This window comes from Hemicordylus capensis, chromosome 3 (assembly GCF_027244095.1).
Source record: "Hemicordylus capensis ecotype Gifberg chromosome 3, rHemCap1.1.pri, whole genome shotgun sequence".
NCBI classification, from domain to species: Eukaryota; Metazoa; Chordata; class Lepidosauria; order Squamata; family Cordylidae; genus Hemicordylus; species Hemicordylus capensis.
The window spans coordinates 114,096,963-114,119,748 of NC_069659.1; the positions used below are offsets into that span (position 1 = coordinate 114,096,963).

Sequence of the window (22,786 nt, forward strand, 5' to 3'; positions counted from 1 at the left end):
CTCTAAATCTTAGTCATTTAAATACTTTTTTATATCATTTGTTACCTTCTATACTCTATAATAGTTGATTATAGGATATAGAAGGTACCAGGTTATATAGAAAAGTATTTACATGAAGTGGAGTTAAAGTTACTTTAATGCAAATTATCAGAATGTATTAAATTACAAGATTGTTCTAACTACCAAAATCATATTGAATGAGGTTCCCCGTGCAGTTCAGGTCAGTTAATCTGTCTAATCCTCTTCTTTGCTTCAATAGATTGCTATTTAAAATATGTCACCTCCTTTCTAATATCTGAATATTAGGACTGTGCACAGGTGCTAGTACTTGGGAAAGGACAGTGAACATAACTAAAGGCAGTGGAAGCAGGTACAAGGACAGATATAATCTTGGACACTTGCCTCAGACATTAAGTTTTTATCTGAATGTCTGAGGCAAGTGTCCAAGATTATATCTGTCCTTGTACCTGCTTCCACTGCCTTTAGTTATGTTCACTGTCCTTTCTTAGAGTACACAGTAAATTCTTACCACAATTCCTACTTGTATGTACATTAAAAAACATATGAAAACCATCATACTTGTTTATGATACACTAGTCATATTTGCATGTGCATAAAACAATGACTGGAAGTATTGAGCATTTACGATAGTAGCATGGAACATAGGAACATAGGAAACTGCCATATACTGAGTCAGACCATTGGTCTATCTAGCTCAGTATTGTCTTCACAGACTGGCAGCGGCTTCTCCAAGGTTGCAGGCAGGAATCTCTCTCAGCCCTATCTTGGAGAAGCCAGGGAGGGAACTTGAAACCTTCTGCTCTTCCCAGAGTGGCTTCATCCCCTGAGGGGGATATCTTGCAGTGCTCACACATCATGTCTCCCATTCAGATGCAACCAGGGCAGACCCTGCTTAGCTATGGGGACAAGTCATGCTTGCTACCACAAGACCAGCTCTCCTCTCCGTGGATCTATTTCTGTGTACACAGCCATACAAGTTATGGCTACAGTCCAGAGAAGTTATATGTGCCATGGAGAGGATAAGTAGACTTTTGTTTGGTATTTTGCTGCAATAGTTCTCCCACTAAATGGTAATTGTATTTTTGCAAGTGCTGAGGCAAAAAACCAAACAAACCCCAAAACAATAAGAGAGAGTTCAGACACCTCACCCTCTCTGTATATTTTATTTTGATCATAGCCTATATGGATAGTGATCCAATAGCTCTTGCAAAATTTACCACCAGAGAATTTCCTAGCATGTGTGGGTGAAGAAGCATGGATTAAGGGTCATCAATTTGACATCAAAAGTGTCAGTCTGAATTTTTCAAAGTCATGTAAATTACACTACATCTGCAGCATGGGCTACTCACTTTTGCATTGCTGGTGTAACATGAGAAAACCCAGACTAAAGACACACCTCTTCAGTTTGGCTTTTAATAACATTTAAATAATAATATTTAAGTGGTTTTAATGGTTTTAAAATGTTTTGTGTTAATATTTTAAATGGTTTTATTTTGTTTTATGATGTGTTTCATTGTGAACCACCCTGAGCCATTTTTGGATGGGTGGTATAAAAACTAAACAAAATAAAATATGAGAGGATTTCATGCTGTAACTCCTTCTCATACAATATTAACTATTTTTTCCCCTGAGGATTGACACTGATATGGAGAGAACCTCCAATAGTCTAGGAGTTTTCACTGCTCAGCAGCAGAGAACAATATGTCACTGCTGTAGTGCCTATGCCACCAAGAGTCCCTAGCATATGGACTTGACCCTGTCTTAGAAGTTGACATGTGTATATTGGGAATGTTCAGATAAGAAGGATCTTGCCTCAGAATAGTAGATTCTGAGGAATTATGTGAATTTAAAAGCCCGTTTATTTACAAGATTATACAAAGACAGATATAGGATGTCATAATAATGCTGCTGAAACTAGCAATTTACTTTATTTTATTTTTTGCAAAAATCATTAAAACATTTGTTTGCTTCTTATATAGCTCAGGATGGGTTTTTTGGACAATACAGAGCTGTTTTTAATACTTCATGTGATGAAGTCTGGACTTTGTCAGCTACAACTATTGTGCCTACCCTTGAAAACTTCACAGTTTGCATTTATCTTAAACTATACAATACAAAAAATCCTTGGACAGCATTTGTCTACAAGACAGAAGAACCTGGTGGCAATCTGTCAGCAGACCACTATGAACTAGGACTTACAGGAGAGCATGACAAATTGACAGTCTGGATATTTGGCAAAGAAATCACTGTGCCAGAAAAACTGGATAACAATACCTGGTATCAAGCATGCATAGAATGGAGAGGCAAAGATCACGAAATGAGTTTGTACATAAATAACGAAGAGAAAAAAACTGAAAATATATCTAAAACTGGAAAGCTTATTGCGAAAGGGCAGCTTTTACTTGGCTGTTCCCAGAAGCCAGGCACATCCTCATCTTCTCCAGTAGGAATGGTCGGTGAACTGTACATGTTCAGAATGTGGGCTAGAGCAGAGATGAATAACACTCAAGATTGCCATGATGGTAGCATTATACGCTGGAGAAAGAATTACTGGGTCTATAATAAGACCGCACAATACAGCAGCTCTTTGCCTTGTGGTAAGTAATGTGTCCTTGTTTCTGCTCTTGAGACTACCTTAGATCAATGTTGATAGAAACATTAGAAAGCATTAATCTTGATAGAAACATTAATCCATGAACACACTTCCAAAAGGCTCTAAAACAGTGTTCACAATATATATATTTGGGGAGGCCACTCCTACTCTCAGCTTTTCATCCTAGAGGCTTGTTATCTGTTCCATCATCTGTCAGTGGCCCATTAGCCATAGTTCTTTATGATATTGTACACAGAGGTACACCTAGGTAATTTTGGAGTCTGGACCTAAAGGCCTTTGGAGGCCCCCCCTCCCCTGAAAATTAAGCATCATCATGCTCAGCTGGGCGAGCACACCACCAGGGAAGCCCCAGGGGCTGCGGAGGCCCTGGACCTTAGACTGGAAATCCAGGGATAAGAGTGCCTCTGATTGTACATGCATACTATAAAGAGAGTGAGAGAGATTGTCATATTTGCATTTTGTAAACAAACATTTTGCTTGCATATTAAAATACTTTTTAATCTGAAGGATAAGCACTTTTTAATCTGAAGGATAAGCACCTTAAAATTTCTTAAAATGTTGTATTTACATAGCTTTAAAAAACTTGGACTTTGGGAACGATACCAAATGCCATAAAATATTGTGGGGAGGAATGTCTTAGGAATACATTTTTCTGGAGACAATGGCCCATATGATCCATAAGGCAAAGCTGGCATTTCTGATTAGCCAGTTGCATTTCTGATCAGCCAATTGCATTTCCAGTTGCATTTCCAAAGCTGGCATTTCCGATCAACCAGTGCAGTTGTGCAACTATGTAAAACGGTGTGCCTGCACTTGTGCAGCAAAACATACATTGTTTCCAAGGTAAGTAGCATTGTGCAAATGTGGCTGTGCTGTTTTAAGTAGCTGTACCACACCACCAGCTTCCACATGCACAGTGCTAGCCAATCAGGAATTCTGGCATTGCCTTGAAAATGATGTTGACTGAGATAAAAAGACAAGATAATCCGAGGTTAGGTTATTGGAGATATATTGAGGCCAAGGTTATGGGCATCTCCTTTCCCCTGCTGTTACTACTCGTACCACCACCACTTGTCTCTACTGAAGTTGGCTCCAAGATGTCTTTCTTTAAGTATCTTCATAGCAAGGAGAAGTGGGTGGATAATTGGGCTCCCTTAAATTGTTCGGCATGCTTGATATGAGGACGGTATCACTGTCTTTTCATGTGCTGCGTATCAGAGGGGAGGTCCTGTTCCTCTGGGGAGGCAGGTACAGATGGCACGTGAAGCAAAGGCTCAGCAAATCATGTACTGCTTTGACCATGACTTATTAATTGTGAGGCATGCATATTGCCCCCTTTTTGCAAGGCATTTTCAGATTCTTGAGCAGAAGTTCAGAAGGATGCACATTGCTTTGGAAAGCAGGCAGGGGAAGGAAGTATGGATGTAAGGTCATGGAGAGGACAGGATCCTTATGAAAATGGCCTACACAACCTGGTCGCTTATTGTTTCTTGAGGAGAATAACTTGAAAAGAGTGGTTCAGCAGTGGGTAACCTCCAGGTTGGGCTGCTGCAATGCACTCTGTACCTTTGCATGTAGTTTGGAAAATTCAGTTAGTCCAAAATGCTGAAGCCAGATTGGTGTCATAGAGAGACCATATTATGCCTATTCTTGAACAGTTGCACTGGCTGCTGATATGTTTCTGGGCAAAGTACAAAGTGCTGGTTATTACCTTTAAAGCCCTGAATGACTTAGGTCCGAGTTATCTGAGAGAGCACCTTTCTCTACAACATCCCCACCGCTCATTGAGATCATCAGGAGGGGTCCATCTTTGTGCTCCACTGGTTCATCTGGTGTAGATCTGGGATTGGGCCTTCTCAGTTGTCACCCCTAGGTTGTGGAACACACTCCCCATGGATATGAGGGGAATATCTTCCTTGGAGGCCCTCGAGAGACTTAAAGACCCACCTTTTAACCTGGTTTTCAACAATATTTAGTTTTAATGTTAATATTAATATGTTTTAAAATGGTTTTGATTTTAAATGGTATGTATTTTTTATTTTAGTGTAAACCTCCCTGAGCCACTTAAGGGCAGTATATATAGATTAAAAGAAATACATACATAAAATAATAAAAATTGATGGTGCCTGGCATAGCCAAATAGAAGAAAGCACAAGTGGGAATCGTCGTCATTGTCATCACTGTGTCTATCCGGTGTAAGTGGCTGGATAGTAAACACAAGTAACACTGGAAGTGCTCAGCACTCTTTCCCCCCTTGATTTAAAAATTGAGGTCATTGTATATATTTCAAATGGATGACTAAGCATGGGGAAAATGCTGCCTCTCTAGAAACCTCACTTGTCAATTCACATACCTGGACCTTTGTAAACTATCAAAAGAAAGGGCTCGAATGATTTTACCTTTCTCTTTTTTCTTCTCATTATTTGTTTGCTTGTTTTTGATACTGGAGTTGCTATCTAAAGTCTTCATCTTATTTTAGTGTTTACTCCCTACATGTACAATCAAACCTCTATACTAGAAAAGGTATAAATATATTTGAGTATTCACAGCACACTTTGCAGGGAGGTTTGATTTGACTATATTTTTGGTCAAAATTTTTTAAAAGTCAGAACTGCTTTAGTTTCCTTCTTCCCAGGCTCTAAACCACCTATTTGAGGTATGTGTCCACAACCTCATTTTAAATGTTTGATTTTGCTGTGAATTACTAGATGATTCTTTCATGCTCTCATTTGATTGCTGCTCTCCCTGCTGCTTTGGCTCCATCTAGTTCCTGTTTCTTGCCACTAATCCATAAGTGACACAAATATTTAATCTGAGTTCCTTGAGTGGTGGAAAGTTCAGTGCAGCTTTAGCAGAGTGAGTTTTCTTTGGAAGAAAGAATCTGGAATCTGATGATGCCTCTGTGAAAATCTGTTTGTTTATTTACAAGTTAAAAGGAAAGGGCAGCAAAGAAGTAGCCAGTAGTAGTCATGCAGAACCAGTGTTTGTGGAACGTGTGAACTGCTGTGTCCCCTGCTAAAAGAGAACCAGCGTGGTATAGTGGTTAGAGTGCTGGACTAGGACCAGGGAGACCCGAGTTCAATTCCCCATTCAGCCATGATACTTGCTGGGTGACCCTGTGTCAGTCACTTCTCTCTCAGCCTAACCTACTTCACAGGGATGTTGTGAGGAGAAACCTAATTATGTAGTACACTGCTCTGGGCTCCTTGGAGGAAGAGCAGGATATAAAATGTAGTAGTAGTAGTAGTAGTAGTAATAATAAATAATAAAATGCAGAAGGTCTGCCCATACCTTTTGGATAGCTTTGGCGGCATGTGTGCTTCCACGGATATCTATAAAACTACACAATACACACAGTGCCAGGCAGCTTTTTAGACTATTAAGAAGCTTCACCACATAGCTCTCCAAGAGAGCTAGAAAGTTTTGGGTGGCTATATGGTACTGGCATGTCCTGAGGATCATATGTGCTTTGTCCCCCTTTAAGGTTTTATGGCCTGAAGTGCCTCTTTGTCTCCTTGCTTTTGTACTCTATAACCTTTGAATTATACAGTTTTGCTTCAAGTTGGCATGCTTAGAATATAATACATACTCATTTCAATCAATTGAATCTAGATCGCTAGCAGCTTTGACTGCTAAGCTTTTGTGCCATCACAGCTTTTCTGCCAGTGATTAAGTAGAGCTGGAAAACTGATGTATAACAGTCTGCTTGTGTTTACCTCAGTCATTGTTCTTTGAATTTCTATGATTTTTTGACAGATCTACATGTGCTTGAATTTTAATCCTAATTAATATCTCTACCATCACAGTAAAAGTAATCCTAGTCATTAAGTGCTGACATACTTAATTTTTCTTTCAAAAATAGCAGCCATAAGAGAGATCCAGATCAGGACTGCAGTGAGATGAAGGGGACTGATGTTTTGCCCCAGCCATGGGTCTCCTACACCATGATCCTAATTTCAGTTGGGGCCCTTGCAACAGCTAATTTTGAAAGGTTATGCGGTGTTTATGGTAGACTTAATGTAGTTTCCAGATGTCCTGCATAGGGCTGTGGAGATCATGCACACGTTAACTCTGGCAGGGTTGTAGAATTACTGAAAGGAAACTTAAAGCAATCCAGATCAAATCCCTGAATGTAAGGGGAGATTTGTTCCCAAAAGAGTTGTGTGTTCCTTCAAATAAAATTGAAATAATCCTAAGTGGGCTATTTCACTACAAGATTTCATGTTCTGGCTTGACTCTTTAGTTTTCACTGCTGACTAATCTAGTTTACTGATGCAGAGCACATGGCCCTAAGATGGCTCACAGGAGGTCATGCTACTTGTCTTTGTTCATGTAGCCGTATTTCAATTTAACAGATTTTCATTAAATGCTTTACAATTGACATCCGGTTCAGAAGCTGTTCTAACAGCAACAGTTTGCATCCCCACAACAAAGCCATGGTGCAGTCTGGCATGCATACAAGTTTCAATTTTAAAACTTTGCCATAGAAATACTAGCGTATTTGAGCTATTATGCATATCCACTGTTTTTGCCATTGTATTCTACCAGAAATCGAATTAAAAGTCCATTTATAGTTCTAACAAATACAAGATTAGTAAGATACAAACAAAGAGCATGAAGGAAGAAGATGTCTGTGGACAAGGAATCATTTTAGTAAAGCAAATTCACATAAGTCAGGCAGGCAATCCACAAACCATGTGATACACATCTTATTAATTTGTCACTGAGAATTAAAGGCAGCCCCCCATGTTATTTCTGCAGGCCATTTTATAATTTCCTACTGCCTTCTCCATGCAGACATGGGGCCTGCATGTTTCTTCTCTTCTCTTCCAGAAATATGTCCCTGAGGGTTTTTTCAGGGAGGGGAGAAAAGTGAAAATTGCTTTCTGCCCTCCCTGCATGTTGGGCTGCAGAACAGGCATACAACATAGCTGTTCCCAAGCCTCTTTGCAAGGGTGCCGCCCTTCTTCCATCCTCCTATTGCTAAACAACATGTGTGTCAATATGTTGAACTGAAAAATGAGCTGACAGATAGACTGATGCAGTTTATCATTTTTGATAAATGTCCTGGTATGTCTAATAAGTGAGCTACATTTTCCCCTCTATAAGTTTAAACTTGGATGTGGTGGTTTAGTAACTTTAGTTGTTTGTTTTTATGCACTTGCCAGTTATAAAATACTACTTATAACATTTCCTGTAACGCCTCTTTCAGATTGTTAGAATTCCTTCCACTGAAATTTAAGGATAGAACTGCACCTTTCTGTTCTGCAGAAATGATGAAATTCTGTCTGATAAAATGGTAATTTGGCACCCTGCACAAGATAAATGTCATATTTAATCTTTTTCCAGTCCCACATTAACACAAGAACAGGCATCCAGCCATCAGTTCTTGTACATTTGTAGCCAAATGACTCTTTCACCCTGCATCATATTAATCCTCTGAGTGCTGTTCCATCACTTGAGAGAGATGAAACTCATGCGCCTGCCACTAAGTACAGACATAAAAGCTGAGAGCCACTACATAGGTGTTATCTAAGTTGCTACATGACTACCTCAACGCTTCAGAGAAGAGAAAGGAAACGGTTGAATATTCACTCTACTGTCTGCAGGAAATAACTGGGCAGTAGTATCCAAGCATATAGGCAGAGAACTGTCTCTAACTATATTCACCAACAGCCAGTAAAGGAAAGAGACTGCTGTCCAACAGATTACACAAGCCAGATTCTTGTAGTCTTCCATTTGCAATAGGGAAAAGTGGCACCTGTTTAATTTCTGGCTGCCATACAACCACAAAACTCAGTCTGGGAAAGAGGTTGCTACTCTAGTGCTATTAACTGTGATACATTAACTGTGATTTTTAGAGCTCTTTCCTGGTGAATATGTGAAACTGTAAGCTTTCCCAATGAATACTATTTTGATCCTAAGTGAGGGGCCAGGTCCCATCATGGCAATTGTTATTTTACCAGGCTTTCGTTTAAAATACTGTTTCTAACTGCAGTGAGTAGCAAATCTTCATGATTTGCCACACATTTGAACCCGGATGGCAGTTTAATGTTGCTTTTCAGATCTTTCTTTTGTGGTGGAAATTTCTGCTTGGAACTGACGCAGAACTTTTTGTACTATTTTCCTATAAAGAGACTTGTTAAGAATCGGGAAGACAGTTCTCATTTTGTATTCACTGTGCCTTTAAAGGGTGGGATCCCAAAAAAGTGCTAATCCTTTGCTGAGTTGTCCTTGATAAAATACAGAAGTCCTTTAGAATTTATAGGATTTGGTTGCATTGGTAACCATGGAAAATGTATCTTTTCTTGGAAGGTCTGTGGGATGTCTTTGTTAACAAAATAATCTCATTAAAGCAGATATTGATTTTTAGCATTCAACAGGATATGTGCTTGGATGCCTAGGTGATAGGCACAAGATAAACCAGATTTTAACAGCAGGAAATTCAGCCTTGCAACAGATGCTAAGGTAATTAGCACAAAACTGCCATTTTCTGTCCATGACTGGAATTTACAGTCATTGGCTTCATTCTGTATTATAGCAAATTGTTGAGCAGAGAATTTGAAAACTGCATTTGTGGGACTTTCATTCTAAAAATATGGGATATTTCACTGAATCCACTAAACTAACCATCCACTGTAACCATACAGTGTGCAAAGCACAGCACTGAATACAGTCCAGCAGACATTTATTGTGGCTTCCAGTGAGCCTGGCAACCTCCATCCCAGCCTTTGCCCTTCCTTGCCGTTTCAGGCAGCAGCAGACTGAGAAATTTATGGACATCCTGTGGGCTTCAAGTCATGATTTGTGGGCTGTGTTTGCTTGATAAGTCTCCTGGTCAGGTTTACTCTCTTAGATGATCGTCTGATAGTGGTTGACAGATGGCTCTTGGTTGTTGTAGGTTTGGTGTTGTTGTTTTTACTGAAGTAACAAAATGTTTATTGTGGTTTTACTTCTGCAAGTTAGTAGCAATCTAAGCAAGTAATGGAACTTCTAGGCCAGCTCAGACTCCTGCTCTGTCATGAAAGCAACACAAACTGCTGCTGAGCCTGCATGCTCCTCCCTCCCCCCCCCAAATACCTCCTCAGCTTGTGCTTCAGGGGGATCCTGCCTTGTTCAAACCACAGCTGCACAGTCCATCTGAAGCCGTAAGCTGTGGTTTAACTATGGTTTACCAATCTAGATTTGAAACTGGCATCTTGTTTCAAATCCTGTATGTAAACAATAATAATTAAATCGCAGCTCACAGCTTCAGACAAGCCATGAAGCTGCGGTTTAAACAAACCAGGATGGAAACATCTCAGCTTCCTGCAGGAGCTGAAGAGGTAAATGGAGAAGAGAGACAGCTTGGAAATCAGGTTATGTTCATGACCAAACAAACTATAGTTTGTTTTATTATCTTAACTGACCCTCTGTGAAGGCTGGACCTCGGTACCATAAAAGTGTTGAATCTGCAGTATTGGGATTATTCAGTATCTGATACAATATTTCTCAATAGCTGATACATGTATAGTTTTGTCAGCTATCATTAGTGATTTCCATAATTACAGCAGCATTATACTTTCAGCTGCTGTTAGAACTGAAGCAATCTGACCATTATGGGTGTAATAGGACCTTATAGACTGGTGCAAGATGTTCCTTTAGGCTTTTGTTCCCAGTTCCTTTTACTTTCTGCTCAGTGTTCCATGAATAAACAGTACATTAGTTGGCCTTCAAGTACAGTGAGTAAATGTAGTATTTTTAAAATCAGAAGGTATTCCTGTACAAAATGGATGTTTAGGAATAAAAAGGTATTCCTGTTCATTCCTGAGAAGTGGTGGCTGGATCCATGGAGTGCCCAGTTCTTACAAGCTGTTCTGTGAATGCATTGTCAACGAGCATCACATAAGGACAAAATTATCACACAAACAATCATCCTTAAGTAGTTGTCTGAAGATCAATATAATGAGGCCATTAACATGACCGGACAGATGGGGCTGTGGGCGGATGGGGGGAGGAGACTGGTTGTACTTGCCCTTCCCCCAGATGAGTGCTGGTTGTTTCTGGGAGCACGGACCACGCTCCGAGATGATCCATGCTGCATGCCGGAGCTCCAGATGCTGTGATGACACATCTTGGCCTCTGGGAATCCCACAATGCACCACACGCCAAAGAAACAAATATTTATATACTGCTTTTCAACAAAAGTTTCCAAAGCAGTTTACACAGAGAAATAGCCAATGACAGTGCATTGGGGGATTTTTCCAGGAAACGGGAGCTCTAGGCTCCCATCTCTGTGTGTGGCTGGGCTGGAAGTGGCCTGGCTCACACATGAGCAGCAAGCCTAGGTTGAGGGAGCACTCGCTCCCTTAATCTCAGTTTGTGGCTGGGCTGAAAAGCTGAGCTAGGTGGCACTGCCCTGCTGGGATCGGGTCCAATCTCCGTGGTTCTCCCACGCACCTAACCAGGCTGTGTTTCCCTAGCCTGCATTGGGCTGCACATCTGAACAGCCTCAATGCTTGCTATAAAATCATCATTTATCTAACTCTTCTCTGAAAAAATACAACTATATCAGACCTATAATATTTTTAAGGTGTTTTAAGAGCCTGAAAGAAGTAGCCTGTTGATATTAACTCAGATTGTGTTTCAAGACTTTTATGTCTCTAACCATGGGGAAAAATCTGGTCTGGGCTTTTAAGTTTGCTCAAACATGGCAAAACAATAAATGTGACTTGAGTGTTCCCTTGTCTGCAATGTACACCTAAGAAAATATTTGCCAGATTTTGGAGCTTGTTCTTGAAATTTTTTTATTTGAGGCTTTTTGTCTGGCTACAAAAGACAATCTGCAAATAGATGCACCTGTCAAGCATAAAAGAGATGGTGGCTATTTCAAATGGATTTCAGTAATGTCTGGTAACGAATTAGTCTCTTGCAGTGAAAAACAACAAAAGATGCTCGTAGTCTTTTGTAGACAAATAGATTATTGAGGCATAGACTTCTGTAAGGTTTGGGGACTAGAACTTGCTTTATCACTTGAGTTCTACACCACAAAAGTCAGCGCTACAATAAATGTGTTGGTCTGTAGGGTGTCACAAGACTCTCAGTAATGACTGGTATTTCTTTGACTGCTTCTGCTTTTTAAATTTATCATCTTCCTCATAGGCTATTTATAAAGTGCCTGAAATTACTGGACAATGTAAAATGAGAATTTTAAAAGGCAGGTCCTTTCCCACAGTTTCAGAATCTAAAAGTGACTAACTGGTCAAAAGAACCATTTACCAACAGAACTTCTGTTTGTTGGGTAGATGAAGGAAATCTATCAGGTTTGGAAATCTATCAGGTGTGTAGTTCCACCTGAGTTTACTTGCTGTGTTTTATTTTTTTGTAAACTGACAAAAACAACAGAGATTTGGATAACTTGGATTCTGAGATATGAAAACTGCCCAGAGATTTCTTTTTAAATTCTTTTATAAATCCCCCAGAGATGTAAGTTTTGGGTGGAATAGAAGTGTGTTAAATAAATAAATAAAAAGGATTCAGTCTTACATATTGAAAGAGAAATGTCATTGTACGTATAATCCCCAAAGTATTATTTTCTGCCATGATATACTTTTGCTATAAGGAATGTTTGTAAACCAGAAGGTAGCAATCATTGCTTGGCTTTGTCTCTGACAATATCGTATATTCTGTTCTAGGAGTAACTGGCCGAGCAGGTCCTGTGTGTACTGGTGTACATTAAAGAATTACAATACGCTGGTCTGGTGGGCTGATAGACAAAAAGTATGAAAGCGGAAGATTGAAAGCTTAGCCATTTGAGCATATGATTTCCTTTTCAATATAGGGATTAGGAAAAACATGAATAAGCAATGTGCCCTAGTTTGTGGTTTCCTTTTGATAGAGTACAGCTTTTCGCAACATATTCCTTTTGAGCACATCCTTGTTGCATGATGGCTTCATGGTAGCTAAGCTATTTTGTACAGCAGAAGTTCTGTGAGTGCTTAGAACCAGTAAGACGCCATGTTAGATGCTGTCATGCATTTCGTTCGAATCGATAATGGTGTGAGTGAGGGCCAATAAACTGAAGCTCAGTCCAACAGACTGAAGTGCTGTTGGTCAGTGGTTCATCTGACCAGAGAGCTAGGGTTCAACCAATTTTGGACAGGGCACACTCCCCTGAAGGATCCAGTTCTTAGCTTGTGGGAGCTGATGGATCAAACATTGCCACTGCAGGACCAAGTGGCTTCTTTGGCCTGCAGTGCCTTCTGTTGGCTTAGTATGGTGTACCAGCTATGACCCATTCTGGACAGAATACCTGTGCCATTGTTATCCATGCTGGTGCTTACATCTACAATCCTGAATGGTGTGAGTCACTCAAGGACTGTCTTCTACCTCACAAGCTTGTCAGGACACTGTTGGTCCTTGGAGCTTGGCTGACACTATTTGTTGTCAAGGTCCCCCCGTGGTCTGAAATTAGTGACTAGTGAATGGGGAAGAGGGTCTTTTCAGTCATGGCACACCAGTAAGCTGGATTTAACAGTCACTTTATCTGCTCTGCTGAGTTTTTACTATGCTCTCTCTCTCTTTTATTCTATATCTTGTTTTAACTGGGGGTGTACACATTTTATTATATTATTATTATTTTATTGTATGTCACCTTGATAATTTTCCTGAAGGGCAGCTTTGAAACTTCTTGAACAAATAAACAAACTGATTTTATAATAAAATGAATAAAACATTTTTTATTCACAGTTGGAAAATCCCAGGGTGGCCACCTTACTCTTTTATAGCAACAAAAACCAAGAGTCCTGGTGTCTTTAAAGATTACTTTACATTTATTGTGGCACAAGTTTTGTGAGCTAGAGCATCATACAAATGTATGAAGTGGTATCCTGAGCTGTTGGGTTTATATGTACATAGATAAAGAATTTTTTTACCTAGTAGAAATACAGGAGATACCAGTGGATGATTCACATTTCTATGCAGAATAAAGGCTAGATCCCATCCACTTAATGCCAGGCAGAGACTTTAAGCCCTGACATCTTGATAACCAGAGAGTGCACTTCTGTCCCGTCATCAGCATATTAAGAATTCCTACCCCCTATCCTCCAGCACCATACAATTCTGTTTTCAATGTGCTGAAATACTACTTGGTGGTTAGGCTGGAATTAAGTCCTATAATGACTATAACAGGGTAAAGATCTGGTGCTGCTATGGCAATGGTCCTTCCCTGTACATTTTCACAAGAACGTTTTGTTCAATACTCTTATGTTCCCATTTCCATGAAGTTATTCTGCCTTGTTGCTTAAGTGACCTTATATCTGTGTAATAGCCAGCCAATATGCATTTAAATTGAACACCTCTAATGCAATATCAAAGCTGTTTATGTAAAATAATCAGTGGCTTGGATTGTGAGCAGTGCTGCTCCATTTGTGTAATGGAGCTTTCCTGCCTGTTCCTCCATCCTGCTGTTCCCAGCACACACACACACCCCAAGGCTAGATTTTAGGGTTGGGGAGCCCCAGAGACAGTGAGTGGTATGGTGTGAGATCTACCTGCTATGTTTTGTCCTTTGGCAGAGTGGATTTTGCTTTTCAAATATAGCCTTAGATCAGCAGGTACTGCTATTTTTACTCTAGACTAGGCAAAGGAAGCAATTAAAGGAAACAAAATATAGATGTATAGATTCATAATTCATAATGAATCAAAATATAGATTCATTTTATTCATTTCTGCATGTGGAAGAATAGTTGTGGAAGGATGTTTGCTTTCTAATTTAAAGTATGAGCCACTTATTGGCAACCTTTCTGCATTTCTTCAAACATTGCCCAATTATAGCCTCAATTGCATGAATAAGTTATAAAGTATTCCATACCTCAAACTGGTCTGTTTTTCATAACAAATGTTCTGTTTTTGCAGTAAAAGGTTTTGCAGGATTTTTGTTGCAGTGCAGTCTTTTTTTATATAGTTCAGTGTTGCCCTCTTCTGGTGGAGAATGCAAACTACAATCATGGTTAGACAATGAGGAAAACTGTCGTTTGAAAACATCTTTCCCCCATTCAGCTTAACAAATCTGTTAACATTGTTCACCCTACAGCCAACCTTGCAAGATGGGGGAAAGCTTCAGGAACTACACTTGGTAAGAACGTTGCTTATTTCTGTGTTTACGTCAATAAAAGACCATTGATAGATTCATAAAATAAACATAATCCATTATGTAAATGAAAAACAAATACCCAACTATTTCTGGTGTACTAATTGTTGTAAAGTATATCTGTCCATTTTAACATATAATCTGTGAGTACTGATGTTTCACATCTTTCTTGATAACTGGTAATTGAAATAATTCATCAACTATATATATGTTAGAAAAGGAAGGGCACTGGGTCTGGAAAACCAACATCCCACACTAATGAACAAGCAACATGCACTATGGAAGAGGGGTTATTTTCATCAGTATCCCCATCCTTGTAGTTGACAGTGACTCCTGAAAATATGGGGCAACTGTCAGGGATTATGCTACAGAGGAAAGTGGGGTGGGTGGGTTTTTTGGGGTTTTTTTTTGACAAAAGTCGCCCCTCTCCCCTAGTGCATGCTCAGAATTTGCTGCTCATGCACTTTATTAGTCTGGGTATTGACCTGTGAGAATAATTAGCTTCAGTAAAAATGAATAACAATCCTCTTCCATCTCTCATTCATTGAATATGGGTTAAAAGTCCCCAAACAACTTATTTTCAATCAAATTATTTGTTTTCCAGACATTACTCTGGAAATGAAAAAAATATGCCAGTCCTGAATTATGATGCCCTTAAAACATTCTGTGCATTCAGCACTGTGCAGGAACCTATAAGGATCCATACACATCTTGGGATCAGAGTATCTGATTGCTTGTAATGTCTGGGGTTGCCAACTCTGACGGAAGGTATTCCTGGAGATCCCCTCCCCCCTCCACTATTTGCACAATGTCGAGCTATTAAAATCTTCAGTTCTTGCTTTTGATTGTTACTTAGAGACTGATGCCAGTTCCTGGAGCATTGGCAGTTCTCGCCTGTTCACATATGAGCCTGCTAGCTTTGTCAGACGCCCTGTTCCAGGCATCCTTGCCTTTTAGGTTAGGTGCCTATGCCTGGAGAGAGCGCTCTTTTTGTTGTTATGGCCCAATTGACGATCCCCAGGGACACTTGGCTAGCTCCTGCTTTGTTAGCCTTTAGGTACCAGTTAGAAACAATATTATTTTCCCAACCTGATATATAAATGTATATTTATCGAGACATTTGAGAGAACACAGGGTATCTATATTACCTGCAATGTATTAAAGTTTGGGAGCAATTGAAGCTTTTGATCAAGGATCAACAAGAATATCTAACTGGGCAGCTCTGCATATCAGAGTGAGATGAAAAAGAACAAGTTGTTCTAGTAATAACTAATCAGCCTACTATCCTTTCACTGTCTCTACAACTGGACTAAATTTGGCTCAAATGGAGGTCCACAAGTTAGATCTCTTGCTCCTCAAATGTTCACATGTCCACCTTCTTGGATCGGGGCGGATGACATAATTACAAACTACACCATTGGGGCATCCCTATGTGTCCATACAGCTGTAGCAAATTTGGTTCAAATCAGTTAGACTGTCCACAAGTTACTTCACTTGCTCTCAAAAGTTTATGGTTCTGCCATCTTGAATTGGTGTGGATGATATCATCACAAACTACACCACTGAGGTGTCCCTGTGTGTCACTCCAACTGTACCCAGTTTGGTTCAAATGGGTTAGACAGTCCACAAATTAGCCAGCTTGCACCTCAGACATTCACGTGACCACTATATTGGTCATCATCACACATCACACCATTACAGCATCCCTATGTGTCCCTATAGCTGTATCAAATTTGGTTCAGATCAGTTAGGCGGTTCACAAGTTAGCCCACTTGCCTCTCAAACGTTTATGCCATCTTGGATCTGCCATCTTGGATCAAGGTGGATGACGTCATCACAAACTATGCCATTGAGGTATCCCTATGCGTCCCTACAACTGTACCCAATTTGTTTCATATTGGTCCAGGCATTGCAACGTTGAAGGTGGTGGTGGTGGGGGACACATGGACGGACACACACACAGAATGTCGGGTGATCTCATAAGTCTCCTGGAAAGTAGGCTAAAAATGGCACGAGACTCTCTGTTGTTGAATATTCTATCTCATTGTGGCCTCTTTTTAGTTTGGGCAACAAAAAACTATGTAATAGCTTGACATTGTGCAAAATAATGGGGGGGGAGGGGAGTTGGCAACCTTAGACAAGCAATCCCCAAAGGGGCTTGTAACAGCCTAATAGAATTATGGACCAAAAAAAAGAAAGAAATTATGGACTTTTTGTCTGAAAAGCAGATCTATGTGCCATATCACAAACTGCTATATCATAAATAGGGATGTGCATAATGTTTCAACATCAAATGTTTTGACTCTAAACAGGATGTTCCTAGTAGTTCTGTGCCCGAACCGGTTCGGTGCCTACTTTGGGAAGAACCAAACTAGCTTAGGTCCTGGCATTCAAACTGTTTCGGCAGGGTGGGGGTTGGTTCCTTTTAAAAAGCAGGTAAGCAGGACATTACCTGTTCTTCCATCATCCCAACGCTTTCCCTGTTCATTGCTGTTCAGAAGGTCATGTGCAGCTGCAGCGCTGCTCTCCTTGGTTTTCCCCTCCTCTCTGCCGTGCTCTGGGCATGGGGATGCCTTGGCGGATCCCCCAGACCATTGTGGCTGAGGAATGCTCATCCCCCTGCCCCCCGCTCCATTGTCCCCACACCGCTGAATGTGGTGTTCTGAGTTTCCCCATTGTTCCATGTGGCTAAAACATTCGGAATGTTTCTGGTTTTTATCATCAAAACAGCTGGATCAACTGCTGCTTCTGACTAAAGGTTTCGGCCGTTGGCATTTGTGTTTTGAGCTTTAAACAATGCAAAATCTCTTTTGAGCACATCCCTAATCACAAACATTTCCCATAATTTCAAAAACAATTCAACATGCTGGTGAGGATGGGATAGCTTTCTGGAGAAAAACCAACATACACCTGCCTTGGGTTCACAAAACTAGTTTTACAGTTTTTTGGACATTGGCTGCAGAGGGCAACATTTTCAGCTTGCAGCATGCATATGCTTAGGAGGCAAAAGTTATTCCCAAAGCCATGGTTGTACTTTGATACAGTACTTAAGAAAATCTAGTCACTCCTAGGTTTACAGATGGAAGATGGACTATTTTGAAAATCTTATGCTTCTCGGTCTTTTCTTTTAATTTGCATTAAAAATAGTTTCTTTATTTACAGCAGATTCCTCCATTGTCACTTTTGTCACCTATCCTAACAGTGCGACAGGCAAGATTTCATTCATATTTTCCATTTAGTGTAGGTGCATTTTGTTACTTTCCTCTTTCTTTTTTTCATTTGTATGATGTTTGTGCTTTTGGTTTTTTAGATTCATCTTCCATTGAATCTTTCAGTTCTGCAGGTGAGAATTACTTGCACAGAGAATTTGCTTTAGTATTCAAAATCTTGATGTAGAATTTGCTTATTTCTGTTTAGATTAAGAAAAGAGTGTAACTTGAGTACAGTTGTATTAAAATAGTTATTTTATATACATCTAGTAAAATGTCTGTAATTAGGACAGGTGGAGTGTATGCAGAGGGAGAGCCTGCACAGAGCAGAAACATTGGGATATACAGAACAGGACACTTGGGGGCCTTTTTTAAACTTCTCATTGCCAAGAAGGGGTGCATTTTCACAGCTTCATTAAAAAGTACCTCTCGATTTAACCCTACCATTTATTGCCAGATTTCATATTGCAAGCAAATGTTTGTAACTGTAGCCCAGCAATTCTTTTCTGTTTTTAAAAGCCACTACAGGAGAGCATCTTGTTTTATTTGCTTTCTCAGCTCTATCTGAAAAGCAGTTTGGTGATTTGTTTGGTTTCTTTTGCTGTATTATACATATAATTATCATTTGCATCGTGCACCAGGGTCTTATTTTCAGTTCCCACCCCCACCCCCCAGGATGGAGGTCAGAGTTCATTGTTGTTCTGTGCTATTATATCAGTTCTACTTAAACTTTTAATCATTTTTTTCTGTTTTGCAGTCTGATGTGGTGTTTGCATTATGTATCCAGTTCCTTTATTTTTGGTTTGAATCATTGGCTGACATGATCCACAGATCTCTGGTAATGGAGGGAGCGCTGCAGAATTGCAAGAAGCCTTCAATGTCCCTGCATTGAAGACTTCTTTGTGCAGCAGACCAGAGGTGGAGGGCGGAGTGACTTTCATATCTCACCCCTCCTTTCAGAAGCCCTTTCCACTGGGGTTGTGCAACTGTCAGGAACATATGTGCTGAAGATTTCTTGTGGCCTGCGCTGAAGGCTTCTTGTGAATCTTCAGCTTTCCTTCCATCATCTGAACTCCTGCAGATCATGTCAGCCAATACTTCTAAGTATAGCCTAGTGTTTGATCTTCATTTTATAATTTGCATTCCATCTGTAACATAGGAAGCTGCCTTATACTTGGACTGTTGGTCCATCAAACTCAGTATTGTCTACACCAGAGTCCTAGCCTGTGGTACTCCAGATGTTGCTGAACTACATCTCCCACCATCCCCAGCTACATTTTTTTTTGCATGGGTTAATGGAAATTGTAGTTCAGCAACATCTGGAGTATCACACGTTGGGAACCCCTGGTCTACACTGACTACCAGCAGCTCTCCAGGGTTTCAGAGAAGTCTTTCCCAGGTCTACCTGGGACTTTCTACTGCAAAGAAGGTTCTCCACTGGGCTACTGTTCTTCCCCTGTTCTCTAATGGGCATTTTGAACTAATGTTTCATTTTATGTTTGAGCTAATTTTATTATTTGCAGTTCAAATTACTTTTTCAGGCAGATGTTCAATTTGATTAAGTGCTGCTATGAATCTGCCTTCTATTGTCAAATTATTGGTCCATTTAGCTCTAGTACTATCTTCTCTAGTAAACGCAGTCCTTTCCCCTCCCAGTCTGTTCTTTCCCAGCTGTGTGACTGAGTACCTTTTAACTATTAAAACTCAACCTGGGGTTTGTTGAATCAAAAACATCTGACTTACCACTGATTTACCACTAAGTATGCCCCACTTCTCAAAACCTGGGCAGGGGTGTGCATGTCAACAATGACACCTAGGCTAATGTCTGGGCTAAACATGGAGAATATGAAGAATCCGGTGGTTCTCTCAGGCAAAATGAGCATGATACGATTTCAGTTAATTCCCTGCACTATTTTGAATTCTATTCTGTTTGGAATCTGCTGCATACATAACAAGAACCCTGATGGGTCAGACCAAGAGTCGCCTTTAGCTCAGAATCCTGTTTACACTAGCAGTCAGCCAGATTTGTTTGGGAAGCGCAGAAGCAATGCACAATGCTGTTCAAGGCATACTGCCTCTCAGATTTAAGCTATCTTGGCTAAAATTTAGCTCAGATTTAGCTATCTTGACTAATACTCATTGAGAGAGCTATCCTCCATTAACCAGCTTTTAAAGCTGTCTATGCTTTAACCTCACACTATATTTCATGGCAGCAAGTTCCACAAATTATGCATATAATATTTATTTATTTATTATTTTATTTTTACATTTATATCCCGCTCTTCCTCCAAGGAGCCCACAGCAGTGTACTACATACTTGAGTTTCTCCTCACAACAACCCTGTGAAGTAGGTTAGGCTGAGAGAGAAGTGACGAGCCCAGAGTCACCCCGCTAGTATCATGGCTGAGTGGGGATTTGAACTCGTGTCTCCCTGGTCCTAGTCCAGCACTCTAACCACTACATCATGCTGGCTCCCTATTGTCAGAAGACAATATTGTCTATTGTTCCTATATTGTCAGAAGACATAATTTATTTTGTTTTCAATCTATTTTCAGTCTGTTTCATTGAGTGACCTTGAGTTCTAGTATGAGGAGAAAAATGTATACTAATCATAATTAGGTTAAACTCTGTCATGTTTTTCTAGTCCGCAATCTTTTTTCTAGACTAAAAAGCCCCTAAACATTTTCTCCTTTCATCTCATGGAAGGTGCTCCATCCTTTTCTTTGTTGTCCCTATTTTGCAAACTTTCAAACTCTATGATGGCCTTCTTGACATGACATGACCAGACCTCGACACAGTGGCTGACATCCAGACTAACAAAGTGCTGGTGCAGTGGTGACTTCCAGAAATATGTTCCTGAGGGCTGCACAAGCCTCAGGAACATATTTTTGGGAACTACAGTCTGTTTCAGAAGGAAGGAGAGATCGACAAAATTTTTCTCATAGCACCATTGCTGCACCCACACTCTGGCCCATATTTCAAATGTGGCTATACCACAGATTTATAAAATGAAATTTGTTACTGGCCTTTTAATTTTGAATGTATTGTGCACAGAAGCAAATTTGAGGGGGTACAACTGACAGGTATTTATTACCCACTTACACTGGCTCATGAATCTTAAAATATATACTTAGCTTACAACAAATGCACCTCTATTTGTAACAAGCCTCTGTTCTATTTTTCATGAGTCTCTGTTTAACAGTAAAGTCAGTGGTCACAACCTAACCAAGAGGCAGTCTTTAAAATAATTGAAATCAAATTATGTCGAGCACATTAGTAGCCAGTGAATATGAAAGGTCTACTAACAAAAAGAAATTACTGCACTGTTGAATATAGAAACGTAGATAATATAAATCACAATCAGTGTTTATAATTTTCCCCCTTTTAGAAACGGCTAATGTGACTGAACTTAATTTCTCACCAACAGCTGGTATGTTATTTGATCACTCTGGAACTCATATTGTGAAGTGCTATATGTTTTTATCTATCTGCAATATTAGTTCAGGCTTCTACATTGCCATTGGAGGCAGTTCAATTGGGATTCTCGGAACCTTTATATACTATTACAGTTCCGCCCCTGCGGAAATGATTAATGGCCCCTCTTCTGCTCTCTATACTATGCTAAGAGGAATTGAAAAGAGTAGTCATTCATTTCCTTTCTTTCCAGTTTGTATTGTACTGTATAGCTACAGTAATCCCTCGCCAACTGTGGGTTTCCCAGTCGTGGTTTTGAGTATCTGTGACTGGGAAATTGTGGCAGCCAACTGCAACCCGAGTATCTGCAGTTTGGTGAGATTTTTTTGGCAAGGGGTGTGTGTGTTTTGATATTGGGGGGGACAGGGGATGATTTTCAGGGGTTCCTCTTTATTTTGCAGTCCTTTCGTAGCTGTGATTCCCCTAACCCTGTTTGCCATTGATTTCAGTGGCTCACCAACTGTGAGGTGTTCCTGGAACAGAACCCCTTGTGGTTGGTGAGGGGTGACTGTATAAGTTTGTGACTTCTATCTTTCTGGCTTCAGTGGCATTTCACCATGCTTCCTTTTGCTACCAATGGTTTTTGTATGGATGGCTTCATTCCTTTGTGTAGATCTCCTAATGGCTTCCTGAAATTAATGCATTTATTCCACCAATTTTGATGCATTTCAATTGAGGCCCTCACTCAATTGTCAAAGACAGAAATGCATCTTATATTTTTATTCCATACTGAAAGCTTAATTTGAAAAAGGTAGGAGAAATGAAGAAATATTATTTTAAAATAATATCTGTTAAAAATAAAAAATAACTGTTTTACTTCCACTCCCCCCCCCCCAGGAATGAAAGTTCAATACAATCATGTGTGTAACTTATCAGCCCTCTGTAAAGACACAGGTTAGTGATTTTTTACCCTTACTTCTCATTTTAGTGTGTAAGAATGATTTTGAGCTGAAATCCTATTTCTCTGACATATGTGGGAATGGAGTATAGAAAATTATATATACTTCTATGTAATATTTAATCTAAAATGCACAGATCTCTGATAAATGTTGATATATGGATATGAGAATCACATTTTAATGTGTGTTAAGGAAATAGTTTAACAATTGTAAAGTTGTGTATCAATTAGTGTCTGTGGTATCCTCCTAAGAAAATCATTTATGGAAAACAAAAGCAATAGTCATGGAAAACAAATAGTTAATATTATACTAATTCTTTTAAAATTCCATGATTTTACTCATTCACATTTGCTGTCATACCAGTTCTTGTTTTCTACTACTGTGAGGAAGTGCTGTGATCTACCTGTGTGTGAATTTATTTAATTTGGTTTCCTCTAGT

At 39.8% G+C, this 22,786-nt stretch overlaps 1 protein-coding gene across 11 annotated transcripts in view; it reads left to right on the forward strand.

Moving 5' to 3' along the window:
- Positions 1 to 22,786, forward strand: part of ADGRG2 (adhesion G protein-coupled receptor G2) — a 77,602-nt gene that overhangs the window by 19,575 nt on the left and 35,241 nt on the right. For 6 of the 11 annotated variants that reach the window (XM_053312987.1, XM_053312995.1, XM_053312994.1 and 3 more), the window contains exons 3-8: positions 2,001 to 2,618; positions 14,709 to 14,750; positions 17,928 to 17,975; positions 18,076 to 18,108; positions 21,363 to 21,404; positions 22,286 to 22,342. In XM_053312987.1, coding sequence (XP_053168962.1) covers positions 2,001 to 2,618; positions 14,709 to 14,750; positions 17,928 to 17,975; positions 18,076 to 18,108; positions 21,363 to 21,404; positions 22,286 to 22,342 — 840 coding nt within the window. The remainder of the gene's footprint in view (positions 1 to 2,000; positions 2,619 to 14,708; positions 14,751 to 17,927; positions 17,976 to 18,075; positions 18,109 to 21,362; positions 21,405 to 22,285; positions 22,343 to 22,786) is intronic. The other 5 variants (XM_053312988.1, XM_053312991.1, XM_053312992.1 and 2 more) reach the window with 5 other exon arrangements.